The sequence below is a fragment of the Mytilus galloprovincialis genome, chromosome 10 (assembly GCF_965363235.1).
Source record: "Mytilus galloprovincialis chromosome 10, xbMytGall1.hap1.1, whole genome shotgun sequence".
NCBI lineage: Eukaryota > Metazoa > Mollusca > Bivalvia > Mytilida > Mytilidae > Mytilus > Mytilus galloprovincialis.
Window position 1 is genome coordinate 39,745,192 of NC_134847.1, and position 13,160 is coordinate 39,758,351.

Consider the following 13,160-nt stretch of genomic DNA (forward strand, 5'->3'; position numbering starts at 1 on the left):
CCAGGAAGGTCATTTTTAATAACCGAAACTGAGTCGGACAACTATGTTGTGATGCGAAGTCACGATTGACACATGTATACCCTTTCTCTAAACACGTTTTCTTATACATCTCTTTTTAAAGCTTCTACGGTTAATTCATTGTTTTTACGCTTTTGAATCTGAATTGCTTCAAAGATACATCCCAGTTGATTAGAGAGTTATTACAAGTCCGATTTTGACAAATACTTGTCAACAAAACGTGTTCTTTTATAAAGAGCGAAACGTAAAATCTCATAAATAAATATCATAATATCTAGTATAATTAATAACCAATCTGCAATGAAAAGTAATTAAATGATATTTTTGATCAACACTTATTAGAGGATGGCTTGGATTTGAAATAACATTTATTGATTATGGAACCCCTATTGTCAACAGGAAGTTATAATTGAAGGGAGACAATTTTGGTGGGAAATCTTCTAAAATCAATACTGTCAAATCTTATGAAATATTTATGATGGCAATAATTCAAGTATTATGAAGTTATCATACATAATCTTTTCCTGACTCGAACAACTCACATGGTTTACATAAAAAGGCTTTATTAGTATATGAAATGAAATTTTAAGTTTTTATTTTTTTTTAAAAAGAAAAAAGGGCCCCTAAAATTTCAACTGGGCACCTGAACAAAATATTTTAGGGGCCTAGCTGGCCCCTGGAGAAAAAGGGTTAAGTTTAGTCCCTGCCTATCTGGGGTGTATATTCTGTGCATCTTTTTGAAGCCAAGTGCTAATGCAATATTTTTACTATCTCTCTGTGTCTGTCTGACTTATTCTTTCATTTTTTCCAGGTATCATAAGAAAGGAAATCCAGAGGATGGTCACATGCAGCATATTCTCCAGGAACTTCTACCTCCACTTGACTTTAGAGTAGGACATCTAACATATTACTTCTCACAAAAACATTCACTTCGGGAGGAAGTATTACTTGAGATAATGAAGTTCCACAATAATTGTAAATTCTGTGATATATGTTACAAAACTGCACATAGTCAATCTAATTGAAATACAGTCATGTGTACTCACCAGTGGTGGATTTTTAAAAATTTCATAAGGGGAGGGGACCAATGACAGACCAAAGAGGGGGGGGGGGGGCCTGCTCAGGTCATGCTTCAGTGATTCCCTATATAATCAACCAAATGTTTACCACAAAAAGGGGAGGCCCCCTGGATCCACCTTTAATACCATTACAAGTATATGACAACACTCTGTTGTATTATCAGTTGTTCTTATGATGGCACCTTCAAAATTTTGAAGGCTGATATTTTCTTAGTTGACATTGTACCGATCAGAAAATTCAGTAAAACAAAGCATTTGGTATGAAAATGATCAAAGGTTTGTGTTTTAACCTTCAGTGGCAAATATTACATGTCAATCATAGACAAGGAGTTTGATTTCTGTCTAGCCTTGACAGGTTCAGCAAATCTTATGTGCTATTTTTGGCAGCATCATTGGGGGCGATGTTTACCATGTATAACGGTAAATTCAGAAATTATTGCAAGGTTTTTATTATTGTGAAAAATATGACAGAGTTGAAAACGCAATAATTTAAACTCTCATTTTGAAATATTTTATATGAATTAAACAGGATTTTTCTCAAAATAGTGAAAATTAAAATTGCATTTAAGTCTAAAAGAACAAAATCCCAATAATAATAGCATGCAATAATTTCTGAATTTACAGCAGTTTGTGATTAGGTCAGTGTAGGGGGGAACCACTAATGGCAGGTCAATGATATTTGATATGCAGTTGAATTAACATAGGCACATCTGAATAGAGATTATTTGGCCTTACTCCCTCAGTCATGGTTATTTACTTTGAATGTTTTGCATAGGTTACATGTTTAAATGTTGCTGCTTGTGTTCAATATTTGCATAATACTATCAAAATTACAAAAAAGGCAAAACATATCTCAATGTCAACATTTTATTTAACCTTCTAGTTTACTTAGTATCTATCTTTGTTGTGACTCGTAAAAGCTATGGTGTGAAGCATGAACACATGATGTGTGTTTCAATCAGATTGACTAATAGTTTGTATACATATATTATGTATATATTGAATTTGATTGATTTGGTGCCATATTGTATAATATTTCAAGTTTTTATACGACCGCAAAATTTGAAAAAATTTTCGTCGTATATTGCTATCACGTTGGCGTCGTCGTCTGCGTCGTCGTCGTCGTCCGAATACTTTTAGTTTTCGCACTCTAACTTTAGTAAAAGTGAATGGAAATCTATGAAATTTTAACACAAGGTTTATGACCACAAAAGGAAGGTTGGTATTGATTTTGGGAGTTTTGGTCCCAACATTTTAGGAATTAGGGGCCAAAAAGGGCCCAAATAAGCATTTTCTTGGTTTTCGCACTATAACTTTAGTTTAAGTTAATAGAAATCTATGAAATTTTGACACAAGGTTTATGACCACAAAAGAACGGTTGGGATTGATTTTGAGAGTTTTGGTTTCAACAGTTTAGGAATTAGGGGCCAAAAAAGGGCCCAAATAAGCATTTTTCTTGGTTTTCGCACCATAACGTTAGTATAAGTAAATAGAAATCTATGAAATTTAAACACAAGGTTTATGACCATAAAAGGAAGGTTGGTATTGATTTTGGGAGTTTTTGGTCCCAACAGAATAAGGGGCCCAAAGGGTCCAAAATTAAACTTTGTTTGATTTCATCAAAATTGAATAATTGGGGTTCTTTGATTGCCGAATCTAACTGTCATGACTGTGTATGTAGATTCTTAACTTTTGGTCCCGTTTTCAAATTGGTCTACATTAAGGTCCAAAGGGTCCAAAATTAAACTTAGTTTGATTTTGACAAAAAATGAATCAGTTAGGTTCTTTGATATGCTGAATCTAAAAATGCACTTAGATTCTTGATTATTGGCCCAGTTTTCAAGTTGGTCCAAATTGGGGTCCAAAATTAAACTTTGTTTGATTTCATCAAAAATTGAATAAATGGGGTTCTTTGATATACCAAATCTAACTGTGTATGTAGATTCTTCATTTTTGGTCCTGTTTTCAAATTGGTTTACACTAAAGTCCAAAGGGTCCAAAATTAAACTTAGTCTGATTTTAACAAAAATTGAAATCTTGGGGTTCTTTGATATGCTGAATCCAAAAATGTACTTAGATTTTTTATTATGGGCCCAGTTTTCAAGTTGGTCCAAATCAGGATCTAAAATTATTATATTAAGTATTGTGCAATAGCAAGTCTTTTCAATTGCACAGTATTGCGCAATGGCAAGAAATATCTAATTGCACAATATTGTGAAATAGCAAATTTTTTTTTAATTAGAGTTATCTTTCTTTGTCCAGAATAGTAAGCAAAAAATATCTAATTGCAAAATATTGTGCAATAGCAAGATTTTTTTTTAATTGGAGTTATCTTTCTTTGTCCAGAATCAACTTAAATCTTTGTTATATACAATATACAATGTATATTCACTTTTTACTACCAACTGATAAATTAAAATAATCTTTACCATTCAGTGATAACAAGCAGTTTTTTTACATCTTAATATTTTATGATGTATTTAAATGAGTAGTTATTGTTGCAAACTCCATTAGAAATTTTAATTGAGATTAGTTTTGGAATAAGGGAAAGGGGGATGTGATTAAAAAAATTGGGTTCAATTATTCTCATTTGAAATTTCATAAATAAAAAAGAAAATTTCTTCAAACATTTTTTTGAGAGGATTAATATTCAACAGCAAAGTGAATTGCTCTACGAGAAAACAAAAATTTTAAGTTCATTAGAACACATTCATTCTGTGTCAGAAACCTATGCTGTGTCAACTATTTAATCACAATCCAAATTTAGAACTGAATCCAGCTTGAATGTTGTGTCCATACTTGCCCCAACCGTGCAGGGTTCAACCTCTGCGGTCGTATAAAGCTACGCCCTGCGGAGCATCTGGTTTTAATGAGTTCTGCCCCTTAGAAATATTAATTAGATAAAAATTGCAATGTTAATGCTCTCGGTGTACAATTCTTGCTAAACTTTCATGAAACTTATTTTAAAGTTTTATATTAGCAATGTTTTGGATCAATTATCATAAAAGATATATATATTTCGTTTATAATTATTAGTTATACGAAATTTGAAGAACTGGAATATAAATTGTAACAAAATAGAGCAGATAGGAGTACTCGTATTACGTCCCGTAGCACATTTTTGCCAGAGTATTATCATATTCATATCGAAGGTACAATGGACAATTTTGAAAATAATAGCGGTTCAAATATGTTTATATAATTAGTATGCCCTTCGAAAATATAAAATTTAAATTTATCAGAAATTGCTATGAATATTTCAACTGTCTTACATATTTAGACTACTTTTTTTAGCTCACCTGTCCCGAAGGGACAAGTGAGCTTATGCCATCACTTGGCGTCCGTCGTCGTCCGTCGTCTGTCGTCGTAAACTATTTCAAGAATCTTCTCCTCTGAAACTACTGGGCCAAATACTTTCAAACTTTAACTGAATGTTCCTTAGGGTATCTAATTTATAAATTGTATCCGAAGTTTTGATCTATCAACAAACATGGTCGCCATTGCTAAAAATAGAACATAGGGGTCAAATGCAGTTTTTGGCTTATAACTCAAAAACCAAAGCATTTAGAGCAAATCTGACAGGGGTAATATTGTATATCAGGTCAAGATCTATCTGCCCTGAAATTTTCAGATGAATCAGACAACCCGTTGTTGGGTTGCTGCCCCTGAATTGGTAATTTTAAGGAAATTTTGCTGTTTTTGGTTATTATCTTGAATATTATTATAGATAGATATAAACTGTAAACAGGAATAATGTTCAGCAAAGTAAGATTTACAAATAAGTCAACATGACGGAAATGGTCAGTTGACCCCTTTAGGAGTTATTGCCCTTTATAGTCAATTTTTAACCATTTTTCGTAAATCTTAGTAATCTTTTACAAAAATCTTCTCCTCTGAAACTACTGGGCCAAATACTTCCAAACTTTAATTGAATGTTCCATCGGGTATCTAGTTTGTAAATTGTATCCGAAGTTATGATCTATCAACAAACATGGTCGCCATTGCTAAAAATAGAACAAAGGGGTCAAATGCAGTTTTTGGCTTATAACTCAAAAACCAAAGCATTTAGAGCAAATCTGACATGGGGTTATATTGTTTATCAGGTCAAGATCTATCTGCCCTGAAATTTTCAGATGAATCAGACAACCTGTTGTTGGGTTGCTGCCCCTGAATTGGTAATTTTAAGGAAATTTTGCTGTTTTTGGTTATTATCTTGAATATTATTATAGATAGAGATAAACTGTAAACAGGAATAATGTTCAGCAAAGTAAGATTTACAAATAAGTCAACATGACGGAAATGGTCAGTTGACCCCTTTAGGAGTTATTGCCCTTTTATAGTCAATTTTTAACCATTTTTCGTAAATCTTAGTAATCTTTTACAAAAATCTTCTCCTCTGAAACTACTGGGCCAAATACTTCCAAACTTTAACTGAATGTTCCTTAGGGTATCTAGTTTGTAAATTGTATCCGAAGTTATGATCTATCAACAAACATGGTCGCCATTGCTAAAAATAGAACAAAGGGGTCAAATGCAGTTTTTGGCTTATAACTCAAAAACCAAAGCATTTAGAGCAAATCTGACGTGGGTAATATTGTTTATCAGGTCAAGATCTATCTGCCCTGAAATTTTCAGATGAATCAGACAACCTGTTGTTGGGTTGCTTCCCCTGAATTGATAATTTTAAGGAAATTTTGCTGTTTTTGTTTATTATCTTGAATATAATTATAGATAGAAATAAACTGTAAACAGCAATAATGTTCAGCAAAGTAAGATCTTCAATTAAGTCAATTTGACCAAAATTGTCAATTGACCCCTAAAGGAGTTATTGCCCTTTAAAGACTTTTTTCACAATTTGTTCATCATGTTGACTTACTTTAAAAAATCTTCTCCTTTGAAACTGCTGTATCAATTTCAGCCAAACTTGGGCTAAATGAGTTTCAGAGTATCTAGTATAAATTTTATATTTTATTTCCTTGTATGTCAAGAAACAAAGCTCGTATGGCTAAAATAGAACATAAGAGAAAATGATTATTTTTTTTGGCTTTTGAAGAAAATAGGACGATCCAAAAAACATTTAAATAAATTGAAAAGCCAAAATAATCATTGATGAGAGATTTAACCAAAAGAATTAAGGTGAGCGATTCAGGCTCTTGAGAGCCTCTTGTTAGTTTTTGCCCTTGGACAGATCAAATATGTGCAACGCACGGAGCATTGGGACTAATAAATTTAGGGTCCAAATCATACATCATATCTATGTATAGGCGAAAAAATGTAAAACTATAGTAATTTTCGAAATTTTTTGTATTTTTACAAAAATCTTCTCATTTAAAACTCTGGTACCCAACACCTTAACTAAAATTAATTTGGCTCGTTAAATGTTCATAAAATTTGGACAAAATATTTATTTTAACCCTTTGACAAAAATAGGAAAATTTCAAAAAAAATAAACCACACACTTTATCGGAAAATTTTCATTGGACAAATATCAGTTTGACTTACACCGATTTTAAACGTGATTGAAACGTTAAGCCGATTTTTAAAGAGCTATTTCCTTGTAGTGTTTTGTGCCACCTTTAATGCAAATTTGACAAAGGGTAAAAAAATTCAACAGGTTAAGATCTATCTGTCCTAAAATTTTCAGACGAATGAGACAACCTGTTGTTGGGTTGATGCCCCTGAATTTGGTAATTGGTAATTTTAAAGAAATTTTGCAGGGTTATCATCATGAGTATTAGTATAGATAGAGATAAACTGTAAACAGCAATAATGTTCATCAAAGTAAGATCTACAAATAAGTCAACATGATCAAAATGGTCAATTGACCCCATAAGGAGTTACTGCACTTTAAATTTAATTTATAACAAATATTCGTAAATTTTTATAATCTTTTACAAAAGTCTTCTCCTCTGAAACAACTGAGACAAATTTTACCAAACTTGGCCACAATCATCATTAGGGTTTCTAGTTTTAAAAATGTGTCCGATTACCCTATATATATATATTCCAACTTATTCGCTATTCATAAGCTTGCAGCTGCTACTCACCAGTGTCTTAGCAGAGAGTTGATAAACCAGGGGTATGTCAAGAACGTCCTTTTCACAAAAAAAAAATCGGAAGGTACCAAGACCTTGATGATTAATATTCCGTATCAACTTCATGAAAAATAGACGACGGTCTTGATGTATAGATTCTAGGCACTGACGTTGTTTGTCCTTTTGATAACGTGTTATATCTACTAATCTTTTTTTTGTCTTTATGAATTTTATTTTTTACTGTTTAGTCTGTTGTTTTGTTAAATCCATTTGATGTGACTCTGTACTTATAAATCTGCCATTGGGTTATTATCTTATTGTGTTATGGTAATATTTTTATATTCTTTTCTTTTATTAATGCTTATGTGCTTTGTCTTTGTTTCTTTGTTACAAATGATGTGGCTCTGTACTTATACATCCTCTCATTGTGTTATTAAAGAAGCACTAATTGTCCAATTCCTGTTCTTCGATTTGACTCGATTTTCATATTTAACTTATAACAATGTAAAACATTTATCCAAATTATAAAAATCTAAAACAAACTACTTATGTTGCACGTGTGTATGTTAGTCTAGAATCATTCTAATTAACTATCGAGTTGACATCCGAAGACCTCTTAGGGTCATTTATGCGATTGAAACGTTACTATAGATAAAGATAAAAGAGAAATTCTGCAATCTGATTTTCCTAAAATTGTTTAGTTTCCTATTATATATCAGAATAAAATTGAGAATGGAAATGGGGAATGTTTCAAAGAGACAACAACCCGACCAAAGAGCAGACAACAGTCGAAGGTCACCAATGGGTATTCAACGCAGTGAGAAACTCCCGCCCCCAGAGGCCTGCCTCAGCCGGCCCTTAGCAAAAATGTATACTAGTTCAGTTATGATGGACGTCATAATAAACTCCGAAATATACACAAGAAACTGAAATTAAGAATCGTACAAGACTAACAAAGGCTAGAGGCTCCTGGCTTGAGAGAGGTGCAAAAATGCGGCGGTGTTAAACATAAAAATATATATTAATCATCGTTTTTACATTAATAAGAAACAAAATTGTGAGTAGAATCATTTAATCAAATGATTTACCTATGTTTCACTTTCATTGTTGACATTCTTTTCCATTAACTAACTTTACACGCACAATACATGCGTTAGCTGTCTCTAGATAAGGGTTAAATTGAAGTTTAATCAAATATAGATTCAATGAGGTCGAATTATTCACTTGCAAGTGAATAACTCATCATCCATGTATCTTATCTTAATTTTGCAAAATTGAACCATACTGGCTGCTAAAAGCGAATTACTATTTCACTATTTCACTTTCATTATAATTGAATAAAAACAATCATATGTTAGCTCTTTTTTTTATATATATTTTGTAGCTATTGCCCCTTTGAACTCTAATTAATGGTCGTATTCTTGTCTTTTATTTTTGATAATGTGCTTTAGAAACGATCCTTGTAAACTTATCGATCCTTCAAATAAACTTAGTCTAAAAGGTTACCAATTCAACACTGTAATTAAATCATTGAATATTGTTATTAGTAGAAGTGGGAAATTTAAAGACGTATCGTATCCGTATCTGATACGTTGACGTATCTAAACGTATATATGTCAAAAAAAGAAGATGTGGTATAATTGTCAATGAGACAACTCGCCACAAGAGACCAAAATGACACATAAATTAACAGCTACAAGTCACTGTACGGCCTTCAACAACGAGCAGATCCCTTAACGCATAGTCAGCTATTAAAGGCCCCAAAAGGACAATGTAAAACAATTCAAACGAGAAAACTAACGGCCTTATTTATATACAAAAATTCGAAAAACAAATATGTAACACATAAACAAACGACAACCACTGAATTACAGGCTCCTGACTTGTGACAGGCACATACATATATAATGTGGCGAGGTTAAACATACTAGCGGTATCCCAACCCTCCCCATAATCTTGGACAGTGGTTTAACAGTACAACATAAGTACGAACTATAAAAATCAGTTGAAAAAGGCTTAAGTCATGGGTTATTATTCAATTGATTATTTACGTGTTTAAATAGTAGTAATCGAGAAAAGGGAAAAGGAAAAAGGAAATATAATTAATTATATTTATTGTCTAGAAAGTGATGTTTCTTCTATATTTACAATTCCTATAATACAATTATTAAAACATTGCATGGACGACATCAGAAGCTAACATTTACACACATTTAACAATCACGTGATTTTCGTGTCAATCTATATACTTCTTACAGTACATGTTTTAAAACTATATATTTAAATCATTAGAACTACCAAGGCGTGAAGTTGAATTATAAAACAAATAAAGTTAACGATATACATACTTGCACTTTAAATTTGCTAATAAAACGGAATTGAATCATCCACATCATATGAGTCGAGTTGATTACTGATACCAATAATAATAAATTGATAAATAAGCAGGCAATACATTTTTAATATGTGTACCCCAAGTACACCATCTAGGGTGCGTTCGACTTTAGTGACTTCCACGAGTTTCATTTGAATGTACAGGTTTGTAATGACTTTTTGTAAACAATAAATGCTAACACATCAAACAAGTGAGTAAACTATGTTCAAGGTTTATGACCCCTTCTGTAGTCATTTTTGTACGAATTTTTCAAACATCAATTGCATCAAAACTACAGATATAATGAATAATTGAGACAGGCCATTTTGTAAATACACTGGGGTACTTGATGCGAAGCATTATTATTTACTGTTTCATTGCATTTAATAGAAAAAGAATACTTTGTGGCAAATAAACCAAGATTTTTAAAGAAAATCCACATCCTTAAATACAGAGATTTTGTTAAAAAATTTGAATCATAGATTACTCACTTGCTTTTCTATGATGTGCTAGTGTTTATTTTTTACAAAAAAGTTCTAACTAACCTGTAAATTCCAAAATACCTCGTGCAGAGTCACTAAAGTCGAGCGCACCCTAAATGGTGTACTTGATTTGGTCCATTGTTTTATTTGTTTTAACCAATAACTACATTAATAAACTTGTTTTAAGGAAATCAATGCTAGCACTGCATGCAATAATCCTATATCTATCCAGTCATCATATTGCCAAATATGATAATACAAGGATAATACAAGGATAAAGGCTGTGGATTTTCTATAAAATTTCCATATGTTTAGCATTGAATCAACACAAGGGTACATAATCATTAAAATTTTATAATAAAAAATCTCTTAATTTCAAGTCTGTTGTAGATTTTAACTATATTTACCACAAAGACCCGATTTTGTGAACGAAGTTCCCCGGTATATATGTACAAGACACAGGCACTTGTCTCAGAAAAAAAATTCTATATACCTTAATTTAAAATTTGTAATACACATAGCTACAGAAGGACTCATGAATCTTACATTCACGACTGAGAAGTGGTGATTGTTTAGATATCGATTGTTAGATATAAACGAGTATTCATAAATTGAAAACTATCATGTAATAAAAACAGTGTATCAATGGGTATCAATGACAGAAAGATATTTAACAATAGAAAAACACATATTTAAACACGAAAATAGTCTATGAAAATAATAACACATATATACGTTCAGATACGTCAACGCATCAGAAACGGATACGATACGTCTTTAAATGTCCCACCTCTAGTGGTATAAATATTGATTTTGTTATCAGTAAGTTAAAAACAAAATAAATACTACTGTTATATAAATATACACATTCATGGATGTACAATCTGTCGATATCTGTAACTTAGCATTACATAAGGTCATGTTTACTATTTTTATATATTAAAGCTACAGGTTGACTTTATAACACAAAAAAAATCACAGTACTAAAAGATGAAATATATGGGTCAAGTGAAATACCTATCTAATGAGTCACAAAAATAGAGAAGGTGTGTTCGAATAGCTATTTTTTTACTGAAAGTACTTGACGACAGTCTTTCAAGTTGGATGATGAAAATGCATATCTTCGAAAAATTCTAATTTTGTGTGTGTGACTCCTAGTGTTTATAGTCTTCATACACTAAAAAAATCTAGTCTGCCCTTCCACGAAATATTTAATTAGAATTTTTTTAAATGTTTATGAATTTTCGAAAATTCCACTTGACAACCGATCAGACAATAGTTTTAAGTTGAATCAATGCAGACAAGATTATCAACTGATGCTCATTAGCTAGTTGATACATTTGTATTTTAAAATACAACTGACATATAAGGATCGTAATAATGCAATGTGGATAGATTTATCGGTTTCCAAGAGCAATATTGGTAGCGCGTCATCCCTACAATGGCTTCCATTTCTACGATTGTGAAAATGAACTGGCGTAATGGGGAGATAATTTTGACGAAGTAGACTCCTGACTGAGTAGGACAATCTAAGTCTCTTTTCTCTTGAAATAGTATTAAAATATTTGACGTTTCTACACTTTTACCATGTTTACACCAGTATAAAATTCCCCATTCTCGACTAAACCCAAAAGATACATAATTACTCCTGCTTTGTTTCATAAAAAAAGTATGACCAATGTAGATACAACTATCTTGTTTTCATGAGGAATAAATCAAACTTTGTTAAAAAAAAAATAACGTTTATATTGACACTGACAATAATGGTCTGCTGAGAACAAAACATAACGACAAAAGATATTATTTCAGCATCCCAGTTGCAAACTTTCAATTTTTCAGGAGCAACTGCAAACGGAGTAAATATATATCTCATTTGATACCATATTTCAGAGCTTGCATTTCCTATCATGATTTCCTTGTTTGGCGGTAATTGGTGCTTACATGGAAGCTATTGAACCAAGAGTTCAAAGTAGTCACTAGTTGATAAACCATTATGGAATATATGTATTACATACGACGACGGATAAGCTGCAATAGTCGTTTCCACAGTCATGTCCTCTTGTCCTCGATTGTGACCTACCATATTAGACTTATCACTGGGTTTCCTTACTTCAGCAACTCGACGGATACCACCTATTGAGCAGGATCTACTTTTCCTTCATGAGCACCTGACATCAACACCTGTTTTGGTGTTGTTTTTTTTTTTTGTTGCATAGCATTTTTTGTTCTATGTTATGTTTTATGCACAGTTTGTGTTTTCGTCTTTTTCTTGGTTTTATTCGGGGGAGGGCAAGACACTGTCAGTTTGTTTACCCCAAGACAATAGGATGATGATCTACATTCTGCAACACAACATGAAGGAAATACTACGTGAAGAGTGAAAATCGTTTTTCGTTATAAAAAAAAATGAACACCCTTAGAAACAACTTCTGGAAAAGAATGTTCCACCATGATTGCCTATGAAACAACTTTCTAAAAAAGTTTACTTAACTGTTTTGTATCTTTCGTTGAAATAACACAATTATGTTTTATAAATACATTCAAAAGTAAGAGAAATTTTTAACAAGAGTACAATACTAGAAAAAAGATCTTGTAACAACTGCTGTTTTGTAAAAAAATTAAATCTTTTGTGAAGAAATTATTTAACGCATAGCACTGATGATACATTGATTCTGAATAGTAGGGTTACATATTTTTCTAAGAAATGAATGTAGACGATAATGGACTATATATCTGATATATCTGAATGCCACCAGGGAAAGAAAACCAATATTTAAAAGATGTTCAACTTTTGTACTTTAGTAAAGCAATAGCCCCAGCCCATTTATTTGCGTTTGGAACATGTCTAGGATTTGGACAAGCAGATGTCGATAGCATACAATATAAACATCCTCGGGCCTCATATCATGCATGTCATGACCTGCTTGTTAAATGGAGGAATAAGTATGGACCTGGTGCAACTGTTACACGGCTAATGGATGTTTTTTTCGCTGCACATCAGAATGCACCTGAATCTATTTACGAAAATAACATTTGGAATGCTCTTAAAAAATGAAAGAGGTAAAAACATAAAAAATCAGTTAAGGATACAATAATTCAACAAAATGCGGGAAGGCCATTAAAATGTAGAAGGTTACGATACTTGAATAGTTTGTCCTCCGATTCTCTTTGT

General features: G+C 32.1%; 1 protein-coding gene across 2 annotated transcripts in view; it reads left to right on the plus strand.

Annotated features, from left to right (window-relative positions):
- LOC143047550 (uncharacterized) overlaps positions 1-8,489 on the plus strand; it is a 103,255-nt gene extending 94,766 nt beyond the window's left edge. For both annotated transcript variants that reach the window (XM_076220615.1, XM_076220616.1), the window contains one exon: positions 830-8,489. In XM_076220615.1, the coding sequence (XP_076076730.1) occupies positions 830-1,043 (214 nt within the window). In that variant the 3' untranslated portion in view covers positions 1,044-8,489. The remainder of the gene's footprint in view (positions 1-829) is intronic.
- The last annotated feature ends 4,671 nt before the right edge of the window (positions 8,490-13,160 follow it).